The 26,087-nt window shown below is 40.2% G+C and overlaps 1 protein-coding gene and 1 long non-coding RNA gene across 2 annotated transcripts in view; one reads left to right on the forward strand and one right to left on the reverse strand.

The window, feature by feature from the left end:
• The window catches only part of LOC125746967 (chemokine-like protein TAFA-2), a 78,762-nt gene that overhangs the window by 26,827 nt on the left and 25,848 nt on the right, over positions 1-26,087 (reverse strand). Inside the window, exon 2 of the mRNA XM_049021567.1 lies at positions 10,887-10,999. Within this exon, the coding sequence (XP_048877524.1) occupies positions 10,887-10,998 (112 nt within the window). The 5' untranslated portion in view covers position 10,999. The remainder of the gene's footprint in view (positions 1-10,886; positions 11,000-26,087) is intronic.
• On the forward strand, positions 656-8,356 carry LOC125746970 (uncharacterized). The gene is made up of 3 exons (XR_007399115.1): positions 656-719; positions 1,753-1,834; positions 8,064-8,356. It is a non-coding gene; the product is annotated as an uncharacterized LOC125746970 (long non-coding RNA).

The raw sequence follows: 26,087 nt of genomic DNA on the forward strand, positions 1-26,087 counted from the left end.
TATTAATGTCTTTCACTTATAATTCAGAAGGTTAATTCAGCAACAATTATAGCCGCATTATAATGCCCCTCGCACATTTCAGAGAAAGCATTTTAGTCCTTTGAAAGCTCCCTGCTGAAATACGTTCATGGGTGGTTTTTAGATATCTCATTCCGCCCAGAAATTAAAACGCATGACATTAATATTACAATGAGGTGGAGTAAAAAATGTGTGAAATTACTTTGAATCATGGATTCTTATTAGTCCGGAACAAAGGAGAATGAAAGTGGATAAAAAGATGAACTGATAATTGGTGTCTTAAAATACTGTACACAAATAAGATACTCTCAACATAAGTAGATAGATAAATTATATCCTGACTATAATATTGTTGATGACAAAAACATTAAAGCTTTAAACCATAATTTTATAATGAATTAAAATAATAAATAAAGATCAATGTTATAGCTGGACTGACACGCTGGATAGCCAGTTAGGAATACTTGTGTTATGTACACAGAGGGACTGACAAAGCAGCAACATTTCCAACTTCTACCATGTATCAGCTACAAATACTTCAGCAGTTTGATACAGGAGCTGTCAAAGCAACAAAAGGTAGCCAGAGCTCCAACTCAGTCACAAAAAATGCAAAATCATTTAAAGCATAACAGCATATGCCAAACATCTTCCATGAGTAACAATGGTGACAATCTGAAGAGCTCAGATGGACACTTAACGAGGTATTTGTGGGGTGTGGTGTACCTCAGTGGGTTAGGGACATGTGATTATCTCCAGAAGGTCATGAGTTTAAATCCCTTGGCTGGCAGAATTGTCATATCGTTGTCGGACCCTTGAGTAAGGCCCTTAACCCTAACTACCACAGAACTGAATCAGCACTGCTGTATCCTAGTCTCAAAAAACTGTATGATGTAAGCTTAAAAAAGTTACAAGGAATAAGAAACCTAGAAATCTGAACAATGTAGGAAAGCAATACAATGTGATTAACCTGGATCGGTTTATCTTTGGATCGGTTTAAATCCAGAAGATGCTTTCTACTTGCAATGTCTATTGCAAACTGTTAAACATTAAGGCAGATCCAAAATGACATGGCCAGTCATTTAGTGGGAGTCTTCAGTTGCTCTGTATAATGGTCAAGGAATATTTTGGGCTATTTTACAGAATCAGCTAAACCCTGTGGTATGAATGCTGTTTCCTCATGATGTTCCCATATTCCAAGGTGATGATACCACCAGTAAACCCGATAAACAAATTCAAGTGTTTTTATGAACACAAGGAAGAATTCAATTGCCTTCCAAGCTCCCCCTCCCCCCAATCATTAGATATAAAAATAATTGAACATGTATGACAAGTTCTAGAGAGCAAGCTGTAAAGTAGATCATGTCATCGCTGCCATCCTTCAAACAATTGGAGGCCTTTTTTTCTTGAAGATTATCCAATATTCCATTAAATACTTCAGTGACTGCATTCCAAAGAGGACTGAAGCCGTTCTAAAAGCAGATAGTTGCCCTAATCCTTAGGTCATCAATATGTATATTACAGCTGTTAAGGGATGTTAGGTTGTTTAGGTATACATACATGATGTTTATGAATGTTTTATGAATACTTAATGAATACATTATGAAGGTGTATTGAACGTTTTATGAATGCAATATAAAGGCATTATGAAGGTGCAGTTAACATAAAGCATTACCGCATTTTGTTAGGTGCTCCCTTTAGTTTTGTTCACCTTCAGTATATTTTGGTCTTTTAAAGCGGCAGGCTGTGGAACAGAGGACTCTCAAACTGAAAACCAAACAAGACCAAACATGAAGAAAGCCTACTGTACTTATGCCAAGTAAGCTCATTATAGGACGAGACAAACCTCAAGCCATTCCTCCTAGGCTTCCTCCAATAGTTCCGTCTATCCACCCAAAAGACCCTTTAAAATATTCTATGCAATGAAAGCCAGTTATGTGTAGGAAGGGGATATGTGACAATTTTTCAAAAGGCATTTGATTAGAAAGGAACACACATGCACTTATATACATTCCTTTGTGTTCTATTGTATATTGTATTCTATTGTTCTATTGTAATGAAATGCTCTTTTAATTTCATTACATGGTTTGGTAAATATGTACAACTGCAAAAGAATCAATTACAATAAGTTTGTGTCAAGGCAAATTACTTTGGTACTGAAAAATATCTTGGAAGGCAATTGCCCTGCATATACAGCAGACATGGAGAGCAGTATATCGCCAATGATTGCCCCATTTCTCTATGCAAACTTTACTGATAAATCCATCCATTTTCCAAACCGCTTATCCTTCCGGGTCGCGGGGGGTGCGGAGCCTATCCCGGAAGCTATGGGCACGAGGCAGGAAACAACCCAGGATGGGGGGCCAGCCCATCGCAGGGCACACTCACACACCATTCACTCACACATGCACACCTACGGGCAATTTAGCAACTCCAATTAGCCTCAGCATTTTTTGGACTGTGGGGGGACACAGGAGAACAGGCAGGTAATAATCTAAAGCACTGTTTTATCAACACCAAAAAGGAAAATAGTTTTTATTCAGTTTATAAAGACCTCTGCCAAGAACTGCAGTATATAGATTCTAGTGATAAAGGCTGCCTTAAATAAATGGCCTTAAGCAAAGAAAATGCGAGTGTGTAGCTAGCAGAGAGCGCCTTTTTAATGAACTATTCTTCGATTAACAAAGCTGATGACAGGCCTAATTTTCATGTCCTTTTCGTTGTTTACGTCATAACTTTAAAGCGGAATTCTTGAGACAAAATGGTCTGATGATTGTCTGAATATGTTTTTTTTTTTATTTAAACAAGGACAGTGCACAACAAAACATGAATGCTGTATAACACGGAAAGATGCATTGTACCAGGGTTACGCAAGATTACTTTTTTCCACCCGTAGTCCTTGAGCAGGTAGCTGGAACAACAAATTAAAAACAGAACAAGATTTAAATGATGTACACAATACAGGTCAAAAAATCTGAGAACATAATGAAGTCTGGAAATTCTGATGTTACGAATCATCTTAGCAAGTAATTAAAAATGATTTTTCCTTTTCACGCCTAAATATAGTTTGTTTTCAACAGTACCGAATCAGGAATTAACGCCCTTTAACGCCCTTGTCATTAACGAGGTGAGGCCTTGCTAAAAAAAATACCAGGTTAATGACCAGCCCCCTCTCCTGCTAATTACATTCCCCACTAATTGTACTCATCACGGCGAAACATAACGAAGCCTGCCTGATTTTAACCAAAACCCAAATTTTCTTTGAATTGTTGAATAGCTGGAGGTCTCTCAGATTCCAGCCCAAAATAATGGCTTTACATTTAATTCTAATTAGTCTCCTGAGTCTCTGTGGAGATGGGTGAGCCATGCAGGGATCCAAATTAATGGGACAAGGCAGGTTTTTTTTCCCAAACAATTCCTCTTGGAGATATTTAGATGCGGGGAAATTCCTAGAAGAGGCTGCTAACCTTCTCTGTCTACGCTAGACTATAATTTCTGATATTATACTCCAATAGGTAACCAATATGTAGTTAATATAGTATTTTTCCACAGTATCCAGATATTAAATAATCCATCCATGCTTTGAAGTTTAAAACCATTCTCCCACATGCATGTGTTACAATACTGGACTTGATACACTCAGTAAAAATACATTTTATTGACTTCCAAAACAAACAGAATCCTAGGTAGGACACTGCAATTCTGACTTTCCACTTGTCCCTGAGACCATGGACAGAAGACCACAGGAAACGGGTAATTAGTGGGACACCAAAGCTGCTGACGTGGAGTAGTACCAGGACAAGGTGTACAGAGCCATTCAACGGTGGAGCATAGCCTTCTGGGACCCAACAATTCATTTTTGTCCTCTGTAGAGGACATTGCGTTTTTTCTCGTATCTCTTGTACTATGCAAGACATTCTGTTAAGTCCCATTGTTCCTTAAGGAGAACAGTAAGGGTTTCAAGACGACGTCAAATGGCGTCATATTTTCCCTGAGTCTCAAGAGGGTAGGAGATATGAGGAACAGGAACCAGGAAATGGGATGGAAATACACAGACAAAATAACCAACATAAACCAAAAGCAAAACTTTGGCCATCAGATGCATAAATCCAGCTAATCAAGACCACAAAAGCAGCCTACAACCATGAGAGCAAAGACGAAATGTCAGTTAACTAAGAAGGCAAACACTCAAAGAGATGAAAACAGGACTGTCCACCTGAGCAAAGCTCACTGCCAGGTCTAAAGAGAGCGTGGAACTAACAAGAGAATCTGCAGTTAGCTTCTTCCAATTCACAGCAAGGACATACTGTATGCAACTTCATCGAGGGTGTAACAGCCGGCCAACAAAGTTTAAAATTGGAAATGCATTCCCCAGAATTCAAGATGTGCATAAACTTCCTCATGTATTTCTTCCCCATAAAATTCTTTCCCCAATAAACCTGCCCCAGCAAACATTTCCATTTCCACAATTTGATAATACCACATTTTCATCAAACCTGTGCCAAAATAACTGTAAGCAGTCTTTACTCATAAAGGGTAAAAATTCATCATTACATTCAATGTGAGTTCAACATTCTCCCTTCCTTACGGTATCCAAAAGGTTTAATTGGAAGTCTGTAGTCTATTTATTCATTTATTCGGCTTACGTCTTCATTTTGCTACAAAGGAAAATGCATTGTTTGCTTGTTACAACTGACATCACAAAATTCTAAGAACAAAATCGATTGTAATGGTGTATTTGGTTTGGGCCATATTCTCGCTTAGCATGAAGTACAAGTGTGAGGAGTTAATGTGGTATTCACCAGTGGTCTCAAGGTCACACCATACAGCTTCATAGTCCTTTCGGTGTCAGATAATCTGATAAATCCTGTCGAGCCATAACATATGCTGGAAAAGTCTCAACTTGGTGATAAATTATTTAAGTCAATCTCAGAAAAAGAGGAGCATAGAGGTCTGTGAGATCAATGACATGTTAACTGTGAAATGAGAAGATTAATACTGAGAGCGAATGAATTTTGCCAAGGCTGCATATTGTTCGCTTATTTTCCCTCACTGCCGTGACCATCACGGGTGTAGAAGATTAATTACTGAGAGCTGCAAAAGTGAGGAGTACCTTGTCCACACTTGCAATGTACTTATCATCGTTTGAACCACTGCAAAGGCCACCTGCATAAACAATCGAAACTCAAGGACAGACACTGAATCTATGAAACACCTGCACAGCACATTAATCAGGGCTGGGGTGGCTTGGAAATAAATAAATAAATAAATAAATAAATAAAAGAACGCATGCAGCTGTTGGCTTGATGCAGTGTTCAGAAACAGGTTGCTGTCACCGCGGCAGACAAATACCGCCCTGTTCTCCGATCGCTGTTCTCAATTCAATGATTATCCACCTTCATTTGCCTTTAATGAGGACCATAATTAAGTCTCAGCACACATGCGTGTGGGCTGGAAAGGCAGATTGACTAAGAAATGAAAACAGCATTTCTGGATGGCTCCAGAACAATAAAATATTCTTAAACCAATCTACCGCCCCCACACACAGCGTGACATGTGATGGTAGATGCATCAGTACTGGCAGCTATTGATAGATGGTCTTTCATTCCATGCTAGGTTAGCTAGCATCTGTCCCAGCTCTCCTTTGAATTAAAGGCTGAATCTGAGTAATGGGCCAAATTAAAAAAAACTTGCCAAGCCAGTCTTATGTGGAGAAACTGACTTAATTCCGGGTACGATTTTAGGATCGATGCGAGTGCACAAATACAGCTCACTGCACCACAGCAGAAGTAAATTGGTCCCATATTATCTTGGAAGAAAAACTATTGTGTTTTACTTGCGTGTGAACCAGATATATTCTACAAATAAGAGAATAAAGCAGATTAAATGAATTATTAAAAGACCAGCTCTGACATAAGTCCATTCTATTCATCCCTCAGTAATAAGAAGAGAAAAATACAGTTTTTAAAGTCCTCTTTTGGACACCAGTGTATATTTACTGCATCATCATAGCACCACGTGCCAAGTGAATCAAGTAAGGAGGATGTAAAGATCTTGATTGGCATAGAGAGGTTTGCGCCATGAGGCTGCTTCACTCTATGGCCCACTCCGATGTGCATGGCTGGCAGCGTAGTGCCGACACTTACTGCCCACTTTCAGCAGATCAAAGGCACGCTGAGGACCCCGTGATGCGATCGCTTTCCGAGTTACTTCACAATTGCACGCTGCAACAAGCATAGAGCAGGACCAGAGTACTGGCAGTCTCCATCTTACAGACAAGGTCTGTTCACTAAATCTGCTTTTAAGTTTAATTTGTAGGTTACTCGGAAAATTAATAATACAGTACTCCATAATAATTATAATGATTATTATACAGTAATAATAAAAGGCACTACATTCGGTACTGTATTGTACTTCGAGCCGCCGAACCGCTGAAGCCGCACGATGCTTTCAAGTGTTACAATGTAGTGCGTGCGTTCGCTATTACAAACCATTGTGTTTAACCTGAATTTTTACTATAATTGGCATTGTTGTCCCTTAGTCGGCTGTTCTCAACCTGCCTGCAATCCATTTAAAGAGAACATTACAGAGGAAAGTCAAATTACACTCATCTTTTAATTCCTGGTAAATTATGGTCAATAAGTGAGGTCAGTGAGATTGTAAATGTGATCCATAAACAGACCCGTCATCAGAAATTCATTTCATGGCTTTTGCTGACCGCAACGGAGCGGATTCAAAAAAATTCAGGGGAAGGTTCAGACTTGCAGTTTTAACCCACAGATGAACAGATACTGATGTTGGCATCACAGCAAATCGTATAATCCACTCTCTTTTTGTAACATCATCCTCAAAGTGGGAGGATGATCTGAAACCATAATGATTTGAAACGCCAGCTATTTAAACGTATTTGCTCTTCGGCAGTGGAGTATGATGCAAGATCACTCTTATGGCCTCACTCACCATCACGACACACACAAATGCCAAACCTGCACCATAGGCTGCGCCGACATACAGTACGTCTCATTCAATGTCGGTTCAGGGTTTTTCAGTTTGTTTAGCACAGAACGTTTGAGATGCAGAAGGTCATAAAGTGACCTGAAAACTGAGCTCAGGGTCTGCATTCACCACACCCACACCTGTCATCTGCTAACCTGGCAGGGAACAATGTAACACATCAAACTGAGCTGTGCATCATGTCGAAAGGGGTTTCCGGGCTTAATTAATGTACGGGCATAATGAAGCTTTACGTCTTCAGATGATGCAATGTGGGATGACACTGATATGCTTACTGTCCCAGTTTGTTTTGGACAATTGCTGTTTTGACTTTGTCTTTCTTTGTCCTTACGTTTGCCATCTGTCTGCTCTGTCACTCAATCATATTTTCATAAAATTGTAAAAGGCAGCAGCATTCCCATCAAAACTTCTACTGAAATTAATGTTTTGTTTTCTGAAAGACCCATTATCACCTACGTATAGTAGATGCATTCCAATATCCACTAGTAAAATATCATTAGGTAGGGGGCGGCATGGTGGTGCAGTGGTTAGCACTGTTGCCTCACACCTCTGGGACCCGGGTTCAAGTCTCCGCCTGGGTTACATGTGTGTGGAGTGTGCATGTTCTCCCCATGTCGTCGTGAGGTTTCCTCCGGGTACTTAAGTTTCCTCCCCACAGTCCAAAAACATGCTGAGGCTAATTGGAATTGCTATATTGCCCATAGGAGTGCATGTGTGTGTGAATGGTGTGTGAGTGTGCCCTGCGATGGACTGGCCCCCCATCCATAGGTGGTTCCCTGCCTCGTGCCCATTGCTTCCGGGATAGGCTCTTGACCCCCCGCGACCCAGTAAGATAAGCGGTTTGGAAAATGGATGGATGGATGGAAGTTCTACAATATGATTAAGGCTTGTAGTCCACTCCCTCTTAGCACTCTCTTCTGTTTTGCTGCCTGTCGTACGTAAGATTTGCTAATTCGACTGGCACTACTTTTTAAAATAAAAGCTGTACCATCAAGAGTATTTACATCTATCTTCCGATTTCTCTTCCACTTCAGTGTTACAGGAGACCAGGAGCTCATCCCAGACAGCAAAATGCATATAAGCAGACACCAGTTCACCTAACTGCACGTCTTTGGACTGCATGACGAATCCTGTACAGCAAAGGCTAAACATTCAAACTCCAGGCACACAGAGTGACAATGAGATTCAAACTGTCAGCCCTAGAGTTGTGCTACCCACAGATTTGCCGGTGGTATATTTTAAGATTTAAGGGTGGTAAATATTATTATTTTTAAGAATGAACTAAATATGTCTTTAAAAAGAAATATGTTTTGAGAAGACCTTTAAATGCTCCTTAGTTCACAATGAAATCGTTCCCAATTGAAATGTTCCTGAGATCACAATGCAATCACTGAAATGTTACTCTGGGCCAGCAATCACAGGAACCAATATGACAGTAGTCCCAGGCCAGAACAGAAACAGGATACACAAGTCATCGAAATCCTTCATATAGGATCCTGGTCTCAACTGCTGTCATAACATCTTTGTAACATCATCCTAATTAGTATCATTTTGCAGGCATTTTTTTTCTTAACAGTTCACAGGAAAACAAGCAATTTGATTTAGGTGTAGGAGACAGGCTTAAGGTTTGTTTCGCAAGGAATACTGATCCGACCCAGTGTGACAATAATTTGAGTGACATTGTAGACTTTGCTGTGTGTCTGGTTTTCTACCAATAGTGGTTGCCTGTCTCCGTTGGTTAAGCCTCGATTTCAAGTGACAGCTACTAGGATGACATGAGAATGTTCAAGAAGTGAATGTTCAACCAGGCGTAGGTAATGAAAGTCAGAAGGCAATGCAACATGATACTTAGAGATGTCAGGGACCAGCAAACTTTATCCAGATGTAATGAGAGACTTACAATCGGAGGTGTACACATGATTGAGGCGTTCAGAATTAGTAGCTGTTGGACATAAATGCTCAGAACAAGAATGACCTCCTGGGTTTAGGATGAGGTCATTAGGCTAATGGGGTTTACAGTATTACAACTGAAAAAACCTTCCAGAAAAAGGCTTTGATGTAGCACTGAAATGGTTTGAGCCTCTCCTTTACACCCATCCTGCACTTGTTTGCTGTAAAATGCCTTGCTGCAGCATGATTAGGATTCTGCTTGTGGTTAAAGGTCGATTTGTTTCTGCGAGGTCCCAACCTCTATAAACCTGGGGTAAAAAGGTTTGTTGATTGGCCTAACCCTTGCCCTCTTAGTCAGTCGATGCTGGAGAGCTGGTATGTGATTACATCACTGATTACCCGGCCCAAGAAGTGGCCATAAGGGCAACTAGGAAACTCAACAGGCCAATACCAGCTCCATGTGGAACAATGTTTGCTGATACAGCTGCATGAAGACAAAAGGACCTCAATTTCAGACAATAAACATTCAGTCAGGCAGGACGGGACTGCCGCTAGTTTTTGGTCACAGACTACATGTGAATGGAAGAGTAGAGTATGGTACCCATCGGGAAGCAGTGTATACAATCTTGGATAATTTATCACGCTTGATCAAGATTACACAGCGATTGGGGAAAAGGGGTTTCCCACCCTCTGCCCCCACCCAAAAAAGTAAATAATTTGTCCACACTCCCTCTGTAGACCTTTATATTCCTCCTGAGCTGCATTCATAAACTCTGACATTCTCTTAACCTTCTTGAGTGTCTGTTTCCCTGTTTATAGACTTCATTCTGCATTTCAATCTGCTTTTCAGTCAACGCAAAGGCATCCCTCTTTTTCATTCCATCCTTCTATTCTTTTTACCGCCCATCTACTCTCTGCCTGTAGAATGACACTCATTATCTCAATCTGTCATCACCAGAATCTGCCTTCATAGCCTTGGGATCTGTGAACTTGCCCATTACTTAAAGTCTCTATGAAGGCTGTAGTATTTCCCTCAGGCCACTTTTTCTGAGTCGCACAAGGGGAGCATGGCAACTGAAATAGCAACTGATGGGTTTACTCCCTATTCCTGCACATAAGGTCCATACCAGCTTTTCGTTTAATCATTTCTATAGTGAGGAAAATTTCAGAATACATAGACAGATTATAAACATTCCATAGGCATACTTATAGAATGAGTCAAAATTTTGGACGTGCCAAGTCCCCTACAAAAGACAGCAATGCTGTTACATCACATGTCCACCCAGGAGAGATGGTTTGGGAGAAGTCTGACTGGAGATTGAAGGAAAAGCAGCCAATGAGTACTTAGCAAATTTGTATGACCTCCTTCATACGGCTGGAAAAGCATCCCAGGAGGCCACCTCATGTAACTGGCACAGAACAGAAACTAGGGTCAGCCAGTCCCTGGAGAAATTGGGGTGAAGGGTCGTGTTCAAGGGCCCAATGGTGACATCACTCTGCCGACCACGGGATTTGAACCAGCAACCTTCTGAATATCAACCTACAGAGCTGCCCCCCCAACAAATTATTTTTTTTATTAAATACTTTTTTATATTATGTTATAGTGTTGATGTCTTTATTATTATTCAAAAATGTAGAGAATAGTACAAATAAACCTTTCAATGGATAGGTATGTCCAAACTTTCAACTGATACTGTACATATATTAGACCAGAGACCAACAATTCCTACCCTCAAGGGCAAGTAGAGAATATTCTTATATTACATTTTACTATTTAATCTAAGCAATCACTTCAACAAAGGAGTTAATGACAAAACTGAGCAAAGACTGCAGTTATGCACAGCACGCAAACTCATCAATGCACCGTCGGCTGACATTTCAGCAACTTCAGCAATGTTTGGCAGTAGAATACAAATGAGAATTAGAGGTACTGAAGTTAGATCTGGCAGTAAAATCACATGACGTACCCATGTGGCTCCGGTACGACGATGCCATTGTCATGCGTCCCCATAGAGAAACCATGCAGAGGGTCAGCAGCAGCAGCCACTTATACCAGCTCCGTAGGTCTCCCTCCCGCATTCTGCAAGGCAAATGAGTCAGTCAATCTCTGATGCCACTAAGGAGTGAGATGGTGAGGAGAAGGTTGTATGTAACAGAGCATAACAAAGTGGGAATAAATGCTCAACAGGATGCCGGAGATGCCTTCCTGACTTACTCTCCGTTACGCAGAGTGAGAGGCCAGTCTTCGCTCAATATACGGCATATAAAGAGCTAAAGGTGAATGATATTTTTCTTGTGTTACTTTATTTCATTGGCCTTGTACCAGGGGTCCAATTTTCCTGGTATTGTGCAGCTGTAGAATGCTTTATAGCAATGCAAAAATGGACCAGAATGCCAGTTTACTTGATTTAACTTTAATTGATCTGTTACTGATTCATATTATGTGGGCCTAAACCACAACCATGAGGCCTAAACCACAACCATGAGGCCTAAACCACAAGCATGAGGTCATAAAGAAAGTCCAGATTTCAGGCACCTAATGTTGAATGCTAAGAAGGTAAAGGCACTAAAAGATTTAATTTTATAAAGAAAATCAGCCTTCTGTTGCCATGTGGTCTAATTACATAACACAACCTTACTCCCTCGAAGTGTCACTGCTAGCTGTTCAATAGAAAGGTAATGAGTATGAAGTAGCTGCGTTGGCCTGGTACTCTGCTGTGGTCCAGGACCAAACAACGCATAGCAAATGGAGATTTTGTTGCACTTAGGAAACAAAGGATCTATGATGAGAAGGTTTGATAGCAACATGATCAGTGTTTTTCTTTCTTTTTTGAGAGACAGTAAAGAAAGAAACTTGAATTCTGGAGGTGGAAGAAAAAAATATCAGCATAAATTTCCATTTCCATGAACAGCAAGATGAATTACAGGCTTCAGTCCTGTGTAAGACTGTGTAATTTTAACTGGACTGAACAGAAACAGCAGCTCAGCAGTTCAGTAAAAAAATCCATCAAAACTGTCATTGTTTCCAGGCATTGATAGGTAATGAAAGACTGGTTTTAAATTTAGCATTTTGTTATTGTGTACTTACATATATACAAATATTAGTACAACTCAGTTATCTTTCCAGAATACTTTCATTGATCTCTATAGGCATCGATTACTCATAAAATCTAATGAAACACCTGCATTTTCCCAAGAACATTTCTTAAAAGAAACATAGCAGTAACGATTACCGAAAGTACAGAAAGCATTCACAGCCATTCAGCCATGCTTTACAATATGTCGTATCTCAAGATTTTCTCAGAATTGTAGCTAGACAGGAGCATGCAATCTTTATTTTCTACAGAATAACAATTGTGACGGCGGGTCTCGACTCTGACCCAAAGGGAAGGACGGTTCTGAATAGCATCTGTTCAGAAAACACAGAGTCAAGGAGGAAGGGAGGAGTCAGCAAGGCCGTGTCAAGGCGGCGCAGGTAGGTGCTGAAGGTTTGTGACTCGAGGGCCCAGGTTGTAAGAGTCAAAGCAGCTCGCAGCCTGAACGTCGGTAGCAATTGAGGCACGCTATGGGGCAGGTAAACACTTTGAGGTTTGAGGGCAAAACAAGAGGAAGAGTTTAGCCTTGTCTTTCTTCCTTCCCTCATGCAAAGCAGCCGGCTTTAAACAACTTGCCGTGTTCGTGACTTGCCATGGCCCACAGCAATCTGCACTTCATCTGTGCATCCTCCCTCTATTTAAAACATTGCGAAATCACTTCTGATGCAGTATGAATATCATTAATACACAATAATGGCTTCTCCTGCAGTCTGTTCCATGTGTTATTTCTTGCAAATCGACATCTTACAACCTATCTGCACCTATCCACAACCCCAAACACAACTACTAAGAACTCTTTGCATTGATTAGGGCCCCTGCTATCAATAAGAATTGCCGATCGCTCAACTTACTTTTCTAAGACTATCAAGCAATTAGCCTGAAGGAAAGCTTCATGGTCAAGCCACGACTGAAATGTCCTTGCGTTTGACTCCCAAGAACATTGATATTCACTCACCTTGTTGAGGAATGAGTACACTTCATTATGTCTAATCGATCGGAGCCAAAGGCTTTTAAGATTCACTGTTTATTCGTTTCTAAACATTATTAAGTGGCTGGCAATGTAACAGGTGTTTTGTGCATTTATTTACTTGTTTATTTTAGATTGTGTCACATAGGAGGCGACTACAGTTCTTTTGAAAATGCAGGGATAAATAGATGAATAAAATGAAAACACATTTTCATCATTATACTTTAATAAATACAACAACAACAAGAGAGAAAATGGGATTGTGGCAAACGACAATAAAGCATAACCCGATTTAAGTGAGTCAGCAACGAGGGCCACAGTCTAGCTAATTTGATGGGGGAGAGAAACGGTTTGAGATGCGCTTTCCAGCCTTCCTCACTCCGCTAATTAGTCCCTTTGGAATCCATCTTTGCAGATGGTGGGATGCCTGAGACAAATATATTTCAGTTCTATTTGTGAGACTTTTCTGCTAGCAGCTACGGTAACTGGAATGTTCTAGATCCAGAACAGGGGTTGATGCAGAGGCGAGTGGAGCACATCTGGCCTTCATGGGTTATTTTTGAGGTTAGCAGCATGATGGAGAAAGTCATAGGAAAGAGGTGATTATGGACAGGAATGATTTATGTGTTTTCCTGCCTTTGGCAATAAGAGCTACTTCATTGCATCATGACAGACATCTTATTAATATCAGGTAGTAAGCTTTTGGTATATTGGAAAAAAAACTCTTGCTTTATAACATTAGCATTGTCCAACTCTATAATTCATCAAAAAAACATAATACTGGTTACATTCTGGTATAATGACTAGATAGGGAAAGTATCCAAGCACAGGTGAAGCAAGTTTATTACCAGAATCGTGGTCCGTAAACAAGAAAGGGGCCAAAAATTATACGACAGCAAATGAAGGCACACATAGCCAAACCGTGATCCATATCCAGGGTCTAAACACAGACATACAAAATCAAACAACTAAGCTCAAGTCACAGAGGAAGAAAACAAAGAAACCAAGCAGGAGTCATACAGTGAAAGCAAGTCATGCAACAGCCACTCAGTGTGATGGAACACTCAGTACTTCACAAGGATAGTTTTAATCTGGCTCAATTGACCAGGCTGATTATCTGCAGTGGTGCCTAGTATTTAGGTGATGCAGAGTGGGAACTGACTGGACTGTGACTGGAGTGTGACATTCAAGGCCTGTATTGCTAAGTAAGATTTGCCAGTTAGCTAACTTGTAGGATTTAAGGTACAGTAGTTTGGGCTAAATGTAAGTGAACCAAGATAAAGTCCATTCAAAGTGAGGTATCTGACACGTTATCCAGCTAAGCAAGAAATATTGCTTCATGATACAGCCCCCTGGGGCTCTGTGATAGCTATTTTTCTGATGTGTCCCACAAATCAAAAGATTAACATATGCTGAAGCCACCCACCATTTTGAAAACTTTTTTTGCAGTAGTAATATTTTGCAGTTTAAGATGATTGAGGAGGTTCTGAGTTTTATGACTTTTGCTGCTGATGGCAGTAGGGGGTTTAAGCTGTCCAGGAATCTCACACAGAAGGACACAGTCTGCCCAAACCTAACATGTAGGAACAAACCCATGGCCTTTCAGTGGCATGCAGGCTGGGCTTTAATGCTGCTGAAAGAACCGACATACGAAGGGATGGCAACCCCTCTGCCGATGCTTGGGATTCAAACCTAGTTTTGAAATCCAGAGCTCTGAGTGCAGTGAAAATTTTACTTACTGGCCCAAAGGTGTTTGAAAGACATATAGTTCAAGGATTAAAAACTTCTTCCTCAAGCTTCTTCCAGGATAAAATGTTTTTTGTGCTAGATGCTACACTCTTTCTTTAGTACAGTAACTGATTAGCTGAAGCATTTCGGATGTATCTGCCCCACACACAGTGATTATTTGTATATCATTATACAAGCAAACTTCAAGTGCCTGTACCTTATTAAATCGGAGGTAGACCGCAGCACTTCTGAATCTGTCAATCGATTAACTAAAGCATGCTACATTTTGGACTCCAAGGTTGTAATTGACTGTTTTCTGCAAATTTCCAACCACTGCTGGCCCAGGAAGTCAACATGGAGTGTCATGGCCATTTTAGCATGAGTGAGTGTATCTCTTGGTGGTAGACCTGCCACAGGTTTATGCACAGTTCCAACACTTCATTGCCAAGATTGGTCCATCAATATGGGTCTCACTACAGCAGCACCGTCCACAGCAGGGGCAGACAACCCTGATCCTGGAGTGCTTATATCCAGCAGGTTCTCTATCCTACCTGATTAATTACTATTCACCTGACATCAGGTGTGGTTTATCAGAGACCAGGTAGGATGGAAAACCTGCTGGATGTCGGCACTCTAGGATCAGGGTTGTCTGCCCTTAGTCTAGATGCATGCGGTCCCATTATGTTTGTTTACCGAGTGCTATACAAAATTGATTATCATTAGTTTCCACAGCTGGGTGGCAACTTTCTAAATGAGGTTTACATCTGTTGCTCATGACATAGTGATCAGAATTTGATTCAGCAATGTTAATTGCATTCTATCAAACACTGCGTGATGAACTGAAATTTAAGCTTCATGACAAAGCCTATTATATAAAAAATTCAAGTCAAATAGAATGGTTTGTGATAACAAATGCACGCACTACCTTGTGATACTCATGAAAACATTGTGCAGCTTCCGAGGTACAGTACAGCATCATATGTAGTTACTTTTATTATGTATAATTATTATAATTATATTCTGTAGTATTATTTTCCTGATTTATCTACAAATTCAACTTAAAGATATGGTTATGGAACATATCTCTTTCGTAACCTGGGGATTGTCTGTGCCGGGAAACTACACATTACAAATAGAGAAATGTAATGCAGACATGGCTAAAAAAATACTGATTAAAGGTTAAAGTTTTTCTAAAGGAAATTAAGAGTATAGGAATAAGGACAGAATACGTTTTATGATTTAACATCTTCAGACACTCTGGAACTACTTCTCTATCGGACATAATGGACAGAAGGATTGGACTTCTGACCAAATGGTTCCTGGTCCCAGTCTTTGGAAAACCATTAATAAACACACACTGCACTTCAGTGTAAAAAAAAACTAAATTGGTAAATTGTTAGAACCATGACCTATGGAAGTGGCTTCATATTATAGTGTGTGCTGTTGCAACCAGACTGATGATTCTTATTCAAAGAGCAAGGAGCAGAAGGTTCACCTGGCCTAGATGCAGGAGCCTGGATTAGAGATCTGCTGGGGAAAGTGGTCGCTGTAAGAAACAGTACCAGTCTCTTTTCCTGGGGTACATGCCATGTGTCACACTTCGTGACTGCAGACCTCAGAGGATTAGGGATGATTTTCTGTCATTAAACTGATCTTTACCTTACAGGGGCATGAAGTACAATGCTGTGGTTTGGTATTTTTCATCTTTTCCTCTAAGCAACAATCATAAATGCATGCAAAAAGCAGCAAATGGAGGGCTCTAAAGGGAAGGCACTATTCATGCATACTAAGTGTGGCATTTGGCGTTTGTTCCACTAAAACTCATGTCATGCTTCTCCTAGGACTTGGTTATCCTCCTTGGCCTGACTGCAGAGGGCATTTGAGGACTTCCAACTGTTTTGTAGCTCCTTGCAGAGATCCCTGCCTCTCTGTGAAACAAAAGTCCTCCTCGGGTTTCCTTAGAGTGTGACATCTTCCTCACCTTCAGGCAGCAGGTGTCTCAAAGCTACCCTGTCAAAAGGTTTCGGCTGTGGTGGACAGTAATCCACTGGGGCTTTCTGCTGTCCTCCACAGTCATGTTCAAACCACCACCAACTACCTCTGCTCCCAATGTATATAAAGCAAACATTTTTATTGACTTGCTCATCTCACCTTAGATAAATGTAACGCTATTTTCATTTGCAAATTATAGAGGGTAATGTCAGTGAGCTTCACTATGTGTGTGTATGGGCGTGTTTGTGTGCGCATGTGTGCACATGCTTGTTCATGCTAAATATTTTTAAATTTGGTGACTTTTGGTACAATTGACTGAACACAAAACAATTAGACTAAAAGCGTTTTTGTCAAAAAAATGTGATTAAACAAACTGTATAAAAAGTGAATCTTTTCAGAGTGACATTTACAGAGGGTTATAAAAACATTAGAGTTATTTTTCTTCAGCGTGTTTCTCTCTGGTCCCTTTCCAAGTCAAATATTCATCAACTGTAGCACGGAGGAAAGTATTTAATAGCTATTTCTTAAGCACAGGTGTTTTCAGAAGCCTTGGTGGATGGATTATGCGCATCAAATGAGAAAGGAAATGGGAACAGAGATCAAGTTAAATATTCACTCTGCGGATCTTCTGTGAACTTAATGCCTTAATCAGATATAAGCTAAGACCTTTTATGAAATATGTTATCTTAATTTTCATGGTTGACATTACATCTAGTGATGCAATGCTTTGAAGCAGCATCGATCACAAACAAGTGTCATAATTTGCAGCAGCCCTCCTGAGTAATCAAGCACTTGATCGTACTGAAAAAGTATCTGTACTCAAGTAATTATCAAGAATACGATACATATCTGGGCATCTTAAGTGGCTCAGCATAGCTTAGGCTTAACTCTGCTGCATGGATCATGGTTCAAATCCAAGTGTGTCTCTGTTGTGATTGGGAGGTTCTTATCAGTGGATTAATATCTGTCTTGTTCCCCAGAAGCAGGGAAGAAAACACCACCTCTGTTTGAAGGGTGTGGTGACAGGGGAGTGAACAGGAACCATCAACAGTGCCGTTTGCTTCCTGGCAGGAGTTATTGCAGACAAAACTATTTCTGAATAAGCAATATGTAATAAGATTGTTACCTGGGAGAAAATTGGGTAAAAAAACATATTAAGAATGTCTTATTTTGACAGCAGGAAATGGCTGCCAAATTTTCCGATGCTTGCGTCTATTATTCACAATTAACCAACACTTTTTGGCATTTCCATTACGTTGCTGGGCTTCTTTGGCTATCAGTTCCACCTTCTGCTACTCATCAGATCCAGCATCTACCACAGCAATTGGCAAAGTTGTTCTTCCTTTTCATAGTGTTTCCAAATTAAATTTTACACAAGACAGCTCAGCAGTCTCATGGGGGGGGGGGGGGGATTTTAGTCACAATCTCTGTCCATTTGCAAGTATTTCTAGATTCCCTCATTGCTCAGTTGGCATCACACTCTAGCAGCCAATGAAATCATTTTGATATTATCAACCACTTGCGCTCAAATAATTTTACACAGTAGCGAAAGAGAAATGATTTTCAGGGTTAAGTACATGGTGGTAAGTCATCTGTTAAGTGAGTGCATATGGGTGAAAAGTATCTTAAAGGCTTGTCAAATAATCAAAATGACCCACTGAAGCATTTTCGACTCAATTAAGGTCCTTCCTTAGCAAGTGCGTATGAGAGTACAGGATTGCCAAGGATCTGGAAGCTAATGCATTTTCAACATCCTGTGCACAATGGCCATCCCCTTTTAAAGTCAAACGACGCTGCTGAACAGAATGCTGCTCCTACAAATTGAATTATTCACAGGGGGGGGCTAGTAGGGTACGCCATCCATTTCCCAAGCTGTGTTGAGTGGGGAGTTCTGCGCGCTGCCATGAATTATTGACAAATGCAATTTTGAGCTGGGAACAAAAGTGCAATCACATGACAGGAGTATTTGGTGCCGGGGGGATATCAGATACTGTAACAAGTGGCTCATCTGTGAAGTAACGTTTAAAAAAGTAAGCAGAAACATCACAGTAACTGTCTGGGAATGCTGCCACCGTACCTTTAAGATGCCCCCATAGGGCTTCTAGATCATACGTTTGCACTGATTACTTCAATGACAGTCAAAGTTCATTATTTCCAAGGTCATTGGCCTGCTAATGAACATCGATGCATTAATGACAAGAGACACCTATGAAATACAATCGACAAGGTCTGACTTCATCAAAATAAACTTTGCATGGTTCTTCAGAAAGCAAAGCCTCTAGGTTTTTTCCGTCATTCCAGGGAGACAGTACTTCGGTGAGAAGCTGAAATCATTAGTTACGCCATTTGCCTTCACAAAAGCCAGTGGGCAGTAATTGGGTATTTAAATCAGGTTCAGAGCTACGTTCAGTCCAACAATAGTTGATTGCCAATTTCTCCTTTACTATAACTACCGACCCTGACCGCCTGGCCAGCATTGTTTCACCGTATCTGTTAGATTGCAGGCAGAAGCCTCTTCTTTTCTGCATTTAATACAGTATGCAAAATTTCTCCACCATATACCACGTGCAAATGATTCAACCTTGGGCCTGACCATATACCTGTCTTAACCACACACTGAGGGAGAGTAGGTTCTGCCAGGAACATGCAAAACACCATGCAATACCACGCTGGTGCAAAACACTACATTGTATTGGATCTGTTTAGATGATGTGCCTGGGAATGGGGGCAAAGACGGAGCAGCCAGGGAGATCTATCCTTCCAGCCTGGAGCCCATCTTATATTCTGACAGGCCTTCGAAATTCCCTTCCAGGGTCAGGCCCTTCAGGGCTTCCATTCCTGGCTATTCCTTCTCTTCATCTTTTTTCTTATTTTTTTTGCAAGTCACATAAATGCTGAATGCTGGCGTACTGCATGTGTACGTGTGTACGAACATAATATCATCTAGATTTCCTTTTCAATTTGCTAACCTATTTATAGCATAAATGAAAGCGAAAGAACCATTGAAGTATCCCTAGTCACTTAATGGAATCTAGCCCTTGTATGAATGTAAACACTAATGAGGTCAGTCAGCCAGGCAGCCACAGCTTCAGGAGCTGCTGCAGGAAAAGAGGGAAGAAGAAAAGTGGCTTGTTAAGCTCTAACCAGAAAGATATAGTCCTTGGTGTTTGGAATGATGTTTAAATAATATTTATCGGACACTTGAAAATCAAGGTTGATAAGCGCTGTTTAGATTGAATCTGTTTTGTGCTGGTGCTCTAGACGTAGCTGTGGTTGAAGCTGCTAACTCGTGTGCCTCGGATCCATTTGAACGTAATCGAAGGTTCTTCCTGTGAAGAAAGCAAACAGGGCCCTGACATCTTCAAACTGGAGAGGGTAGTTTATAGATACTTAATATTTATCTGCTTCACCCAGCCTTTCCCTCTTAAGCATACAGAATTAACACCTGTGATTTAACCTTCATACTGTACAGCAAACGGATATGAATAAAAAAAGACTGTTCTTTTATTTTTTTGCATAAGACATTGCAGAGCAACGACAATTTGGAATTCCATCAGTGCCCGAGAGTGTGGTAAGACAGTGATTTCTGTCAAAAGCTTCATATTTTCCTATGAGAATTACACACCAATTTATAGCATAGTATTTCATTAGGCTACCCATCTATTTTTTTACATTAAAGTAGCATATTTTTAGATATAAAAAGTTGCAGGTGAACTGCAATCCTGTGGAGATGAGTGTGAGGTTATTCTGGATTTTTTAAAATAAAAAATAAGATCATTGTAATTGCTCCTTCCTAATTGAGAAAAACTGCATATTTCATGTGGTGAGAGATTATTTGTGTACTGTAAGTAACATCCCCATTCTGTCTGCATGTGGCTTTAAATACATTCACCCTCTTCATATTTGAGCCAGTTTAAAAGCAGATGCAGTACAGTAAATAACACAAAGAAAACCACCAGTAATGTACAGTATGATTTTCTATATGCGAGGCTTTAAAAATTGTGCTTGACCTCTGTAAACATTCTCATATTTGGTGGTAAATACTTTTTATGAATATGGAGGGTACACCAGAAGGTCTCCAAGGCCTCTTTCTCCCTCAGTATTTGTTGCTACACCTTTGTCATTCCATGATCATGTCCCTGCCATGGGCTAGTTACCTTGTATAGGTAGAAGAGGAAAGTTCTATCCTTAGTGTAAAGGTGCATTCACGTGACTTAATTGTCAATATAAGTTGGTGCCTCCTTCAGAGGCATTGAATCAATTTCTGAATAGTTATCAGTTACTGCTCAATGTCATAATGTAAACACTCAGTTTTCAAAATGCTAGTGGAGGCGTATGACATCCTGCAAGCTTCTTTTGTGCGTATTAAGTTGCAGCAATCCTCTACACTTAGATTTTCTGGGTTCCCCTCCCCAGATAAACAGGAATGAATCCCACACCCAGTCTTTAATTACATTGCCGAATTAAGTGTTAGCTGCACAATATAATCCATGATGTGTATCATTGGCTTCTGGCAGACAGAATTCACGGATCCACCGCCTGATGCAGCAGTCAATAAATGAAACGAATGTGATTCTTTATTCCTCCTTGCAAGAATGAACTGTCTTCCTAATCTTAATCCATCAAAGTCAGAACTGCCAACATGCGTAGGATTCCAATCTAGGATTTTCACGCATTCTTTTGGAGCCCCTTTGCAACATCCAGAATTCTCAGAACATGTAGCATAGGTATTACAGGTATTACATGTAGCATAGGTATTAGTTACTTGGACAGCTTTAACCAAATACCAAACTTTCCCAAAAGCAGTCTGAGTATAAGTATAAATTTCTCAGCATCACAGAAAACAATTTTGATCAATGATCGATGGTACATTATTACACAAATGCAAATATCTGTGCCACTTCTGAAAAAATTCTGTTGTCATCTCATAATTAATTCACATAATTATAAACAAATACAAATATGCATATGAATGCAATTGCCACATATGACAAGCTATACAAAGACAGCGGAATAAATAACTAGGTTTGCAGTGTAATATTAATCCCATAAAACCCGTGACTTAGTGGGCAAGCTAATATTAATGAAAATGCTATTATGGTTGTCCCTACTAAGCTCCATACCAAAGCAATTGGGGCAGAGAATGCAATCTATAGTCCTCTCCATGTTTGAAAACTTGTTTGAAATAATGATGTTGTCCATTGACCCTCAACTTCTGTACAACCAATGCAATTTCACTTAATTAACAGGGGATCCGCTCCCTTTCTTACAATTAAATGTGCTCTGTGAAGCATGGCCATATGCCAAGCGCACTTCAGGAATGAACTGAAAGTCAGCATTAGGCTACATGTGATGTATGGGCTGCAGGGATGCTCTTTGTAACCTATCGGTGTCCCCATTTTGCAGTACAGTACGGTTCACATAAATTCACGTGGATGAAGAATTAAATTAAAATAATAGACACTAAAACTGAGGAAATTCATCAGTTTTCATTTATTTATTCATTCATTCAATCATTCATTCACCTTTCCAAAAAATGTACAAAAATATGGCTCGTGTCAGTGTGGAGCAACTAGTCATGCTGTTCATACACTATCTGGCCATCAACTTTCAAATCACAGTCCTCAGTAGATTTTTGCTGAGCATTAATCGTGTAATTATCACAAAATGAATAATTATAAAAATGATTTTTTAATAAAAAAATATCACTAAATGTAGGTTTAAAAACCGACTTTTAGTGGTAGTGGGGGGGGGGGGTTATCCCAGAGGCTACAGGTACAAGGGAGAAAACAATCCAGTATGGTGGTCACCCATCACAGGGCACACTCACACCCCATTCATTCACACATGCATACCTACACACAACTTGGTAACTCCAATGGACCTCAGCGTGTTTTTGTTTTTGGACTGTTGGTGGTTACTGGAATAACTGGAGACAACCCCACAACAACATGGGGTAAATATGCAAACTCCACACACAGGGAACCCTGCCGGAAAGTCAAACAGAGTCCCAGAGGTGTGAGGCGACAGTGCTAACCACTGCACCACCGTGCCTCCCGACTTGCAAAACATACAGAAATCAAATTATATTATAAAGTCTTTGTTTTTAGTTGTTTTTACAAAAACACTGAGCCAATAGCTGCATCTCCTTCAAAAGGCTCATAGACATTACCACTCAAATAAACTGTTATCTCAGCTAACATTAATTGTGGAGAAGTCCACATTATGATATGACTTTGTTCATAATAAGCTAAAAATGACAGGCCTTATAGTTACCTTTTCCTATATATCCTGATTTTGTGCTGGATAGGAGGTTATGCTTAATACATACTAATACATACAGCATGTCCACATTCATTTCAGTTGCAAAGCCTCTATTATTATTCTTGTGCTTAAGGTATTGTTAAGATTTCTACAGCTAGCTGGTTAATATATAGAACTTTGCACCATCAATAGAAAAATGAAAATTAATTTTTCAAACTCTGAGAAATGAGAAGTTGTACGGATTACAGATCTTCCTGGACTGGACCCTTCTGGAAGGTGGTACAGCAAGGGGCTGGATTATTTTTTGGCCTCATAGAGTCTTTCACACACAAGGTCTTAATTTAGAGATTGAGCTGGAGCCAACTGAGTGAAAATATCTGCCAATAAGTAATGATGCAGGACCGACAACAAACATTATGGATACTATTTAGTTTAACCCTGTTTATGTTGAGGATCTTCAGTCCAGCAAAAAAAAAAAAAAACACATGGTTCTCACATTTGTGCATCGCTGAGGATTTTAAGTTATTTATTATTTTTTTTTTTGCTGGTGTTAATTTATGTGATCGGATCCTGGAGTTTTTTAATGGAGAAATGTGTCACCCAGATGATGGGATGTCTCAGTGATGATCAATGCCGCTAATTAAGCATGAACGTTATTTATGGTTCAAAATGTTAAGCTCATATTCTGTGATTACTCAGGGAATGATTCGTTTAGAGGCAGACAGACCAATTCCATGGAGCACTGCCATGTCGTCTCAGATTTTGTTTATAAGGGGCTGTTGCTTTTGCGTGTCCCCCTAGTGGTCAGAAAAATTCCACGTGGGGGGCACTGAACTCCACATGAGATTCTCCAAGGGACAGCTCGCCTTTCATCAGCAAGTCTTTCACGTGTTATTCTCCGAGGAACCATCTTGATCCTTGGGCTAATCTGTAATAAACCGGCATGTTCTGGCGCCTTTCTCCCATGTGGGTGCATACGCCTGCTCAAGGTTAAAGAGAGCGCAATTCCCCTTTCAAATCACTGAGATTTCACGGGAACTATTACATCAGCATTCATTCCACACCTCATTTACTGTAAGGCCACGCTTCGTCATTGACTGGTCATTAAAGCTTTATGGTCGCCGTCTACGCCAATATGGTTGCTGATGGTCGACCTGAAGTGGACCTTGGTGCCTTGTACGCAGCAGTGGCACATTGTAGCTCAGCTTCACCAGATTTTATCTCAGTTGCACAAATTTAAATGACCAGTGGGTGGACGGTCTGTGCTCCCAAAGTGAATTCTGAGAGGAACCCGCATAGGAGAGTGATGACCCCAAGTGCATTAATCGCCTGTCCAAGAGACCCAATTTTCTCATTAGGGTCAATGAATCACACCCCGAACTCTGGCAAATGAAGTCTCTCAGAGTGGCGGGATCACAGACAGCCATGGGACTTGGTCTGGAGGCCTCACGTCGGCTTTAGGGAGAAAGGTTACAACCACTTTAGATTATTTATTCAGGAAGCAGATTCCACTGAAAGATTGAAGAACAAAAGGTCAGGATAAATACTGAATGCGTGTATGGGAACAAAGGATCACAATAATGAGGCTGCTGCCATTTCTCCTGTATTTTTTGTGAACACAAACCTGTTTTTTTTGGCTGATAATGGGTGGCATATGCAATATGCATCTAAACTACTAAAAACAACATGGGAAAAGTGTGGGAAAGGCTTTAGTTTAATTAGCAGTACTTTGCATTGATATGAAGAGCATCATTTATTGTACTGTTGAACCCACTGAATTGAATGTTTTAGATTAGGGAAGAATACAGAGAAATTGGATCTGTCAGGATAACATTTCTGCCTTTCCTGTTTGTGAACGTCAACGTTGCAATTATTTTTATCTTAATATAGTCATCATGATTTTATTGATCTGTCTATTCCGTGCAATTTTAATTCCGTTTCCCATGCAAATTTAGTTCTGTTTTTGCGTATCTGTCCCAAAACACTGTTCCCACCAAAATCATACATCTGGTGTAGTCAAAAGCTACACTGACATCTTGTCTGACATGATATGGCCGACCTCAAAATAGGCTTAGCTCCTCCAATTACAACGCTCCACTTGCTTTCTTATCAATTTCACTTGGCATCTTGCCAGGAGAAATGCAACTTGTTTGTCTTTACTGTTCCGTAATGGAATTGATAGGTAAGTGTGGGCACAAGGGAAATAGCATATCTGACCTCTACAGCCCATTGCGTTATACCTCCTCATTTTAACAGTGAAAGTAGGAAATGTAACGCATATATACATAGAAAAGTATGCAAATGAACATTAAATAAGGTCATGCACAAAAATTCCAGTCCTCTGTTTCCTTCTTTCATTATAAAAATGCACAAATTTATGTATTCTGTGTGACATATTCATTTCCATCTGCATGTCACGCTTGCTTGTTTTGACTAAGATTTGCTGTCCTGCTTATCCAGCCTCTGATTTGAGAGTGTTTTATCCTGAAAAAAGAAATCTGCCTCTGCTCAAGTGGGTTTTGCCAATTCATTCTTTTAATATAATATAATCTTCGACATTTACTCAATGCTAATGCTGCAAGGGCTAACGGCATAGCGATTTAGGGCAATGTTTTCAATGCATGGGTGGCTTATGAATATATAAGACCCCCTGCCTTAAGCCTGCTGTCAGTGGCAAAGGGAAACTTCCAAAAGCTGAATAAAAGATTTGCTGGAGTATAAAATTGAAAATGAACAATGGTGTGGCAAGGATCTTTCCAACGGACAAGTGATATTCAGGCAGAAAAGCAGAACAGGATTATGACTGGGGACTGACTTGAGTAACTTTGAAAACACAACTTTGGCTCGAGCAGCTAAATGGAAAACAGCTTGTTTGAAAATCTCTTTTCTTCAGTTTTAGTGACTATGGAAGCTGTTCTAGGGCCAGACCTGCCTAAACACTTCAAAGGAGGATGAGCCCCTGTTAATCCAGGAAAGTCCAGCCCATGCAGATCCCATATGGAGGTCATTTGTTAGTCAGCTGAGGACCCCCACCAACAAAAGGAACTGTACCATTCCATCACTGGCTCCTTTATACAGTATTATACAATGACTTTGGTAAATACCATTTTCTTATTGGTCCA

This window comes from Brienomyrus brachyistius, chromosome 8, assembly GCF_023856365.1.
Source record: "Brienomyrus brachyistius isolate T26 chromosome 8, BBRACH_0.4, whole genome shotgun sequence".
Classification (NCBI taxonomy): Eukaryota; Metazoa; Chordata; class Actinopteri; order Osteoglossiformes; family Mormyridae; genus Brienomyrus; species Brienomyrus brachyistius.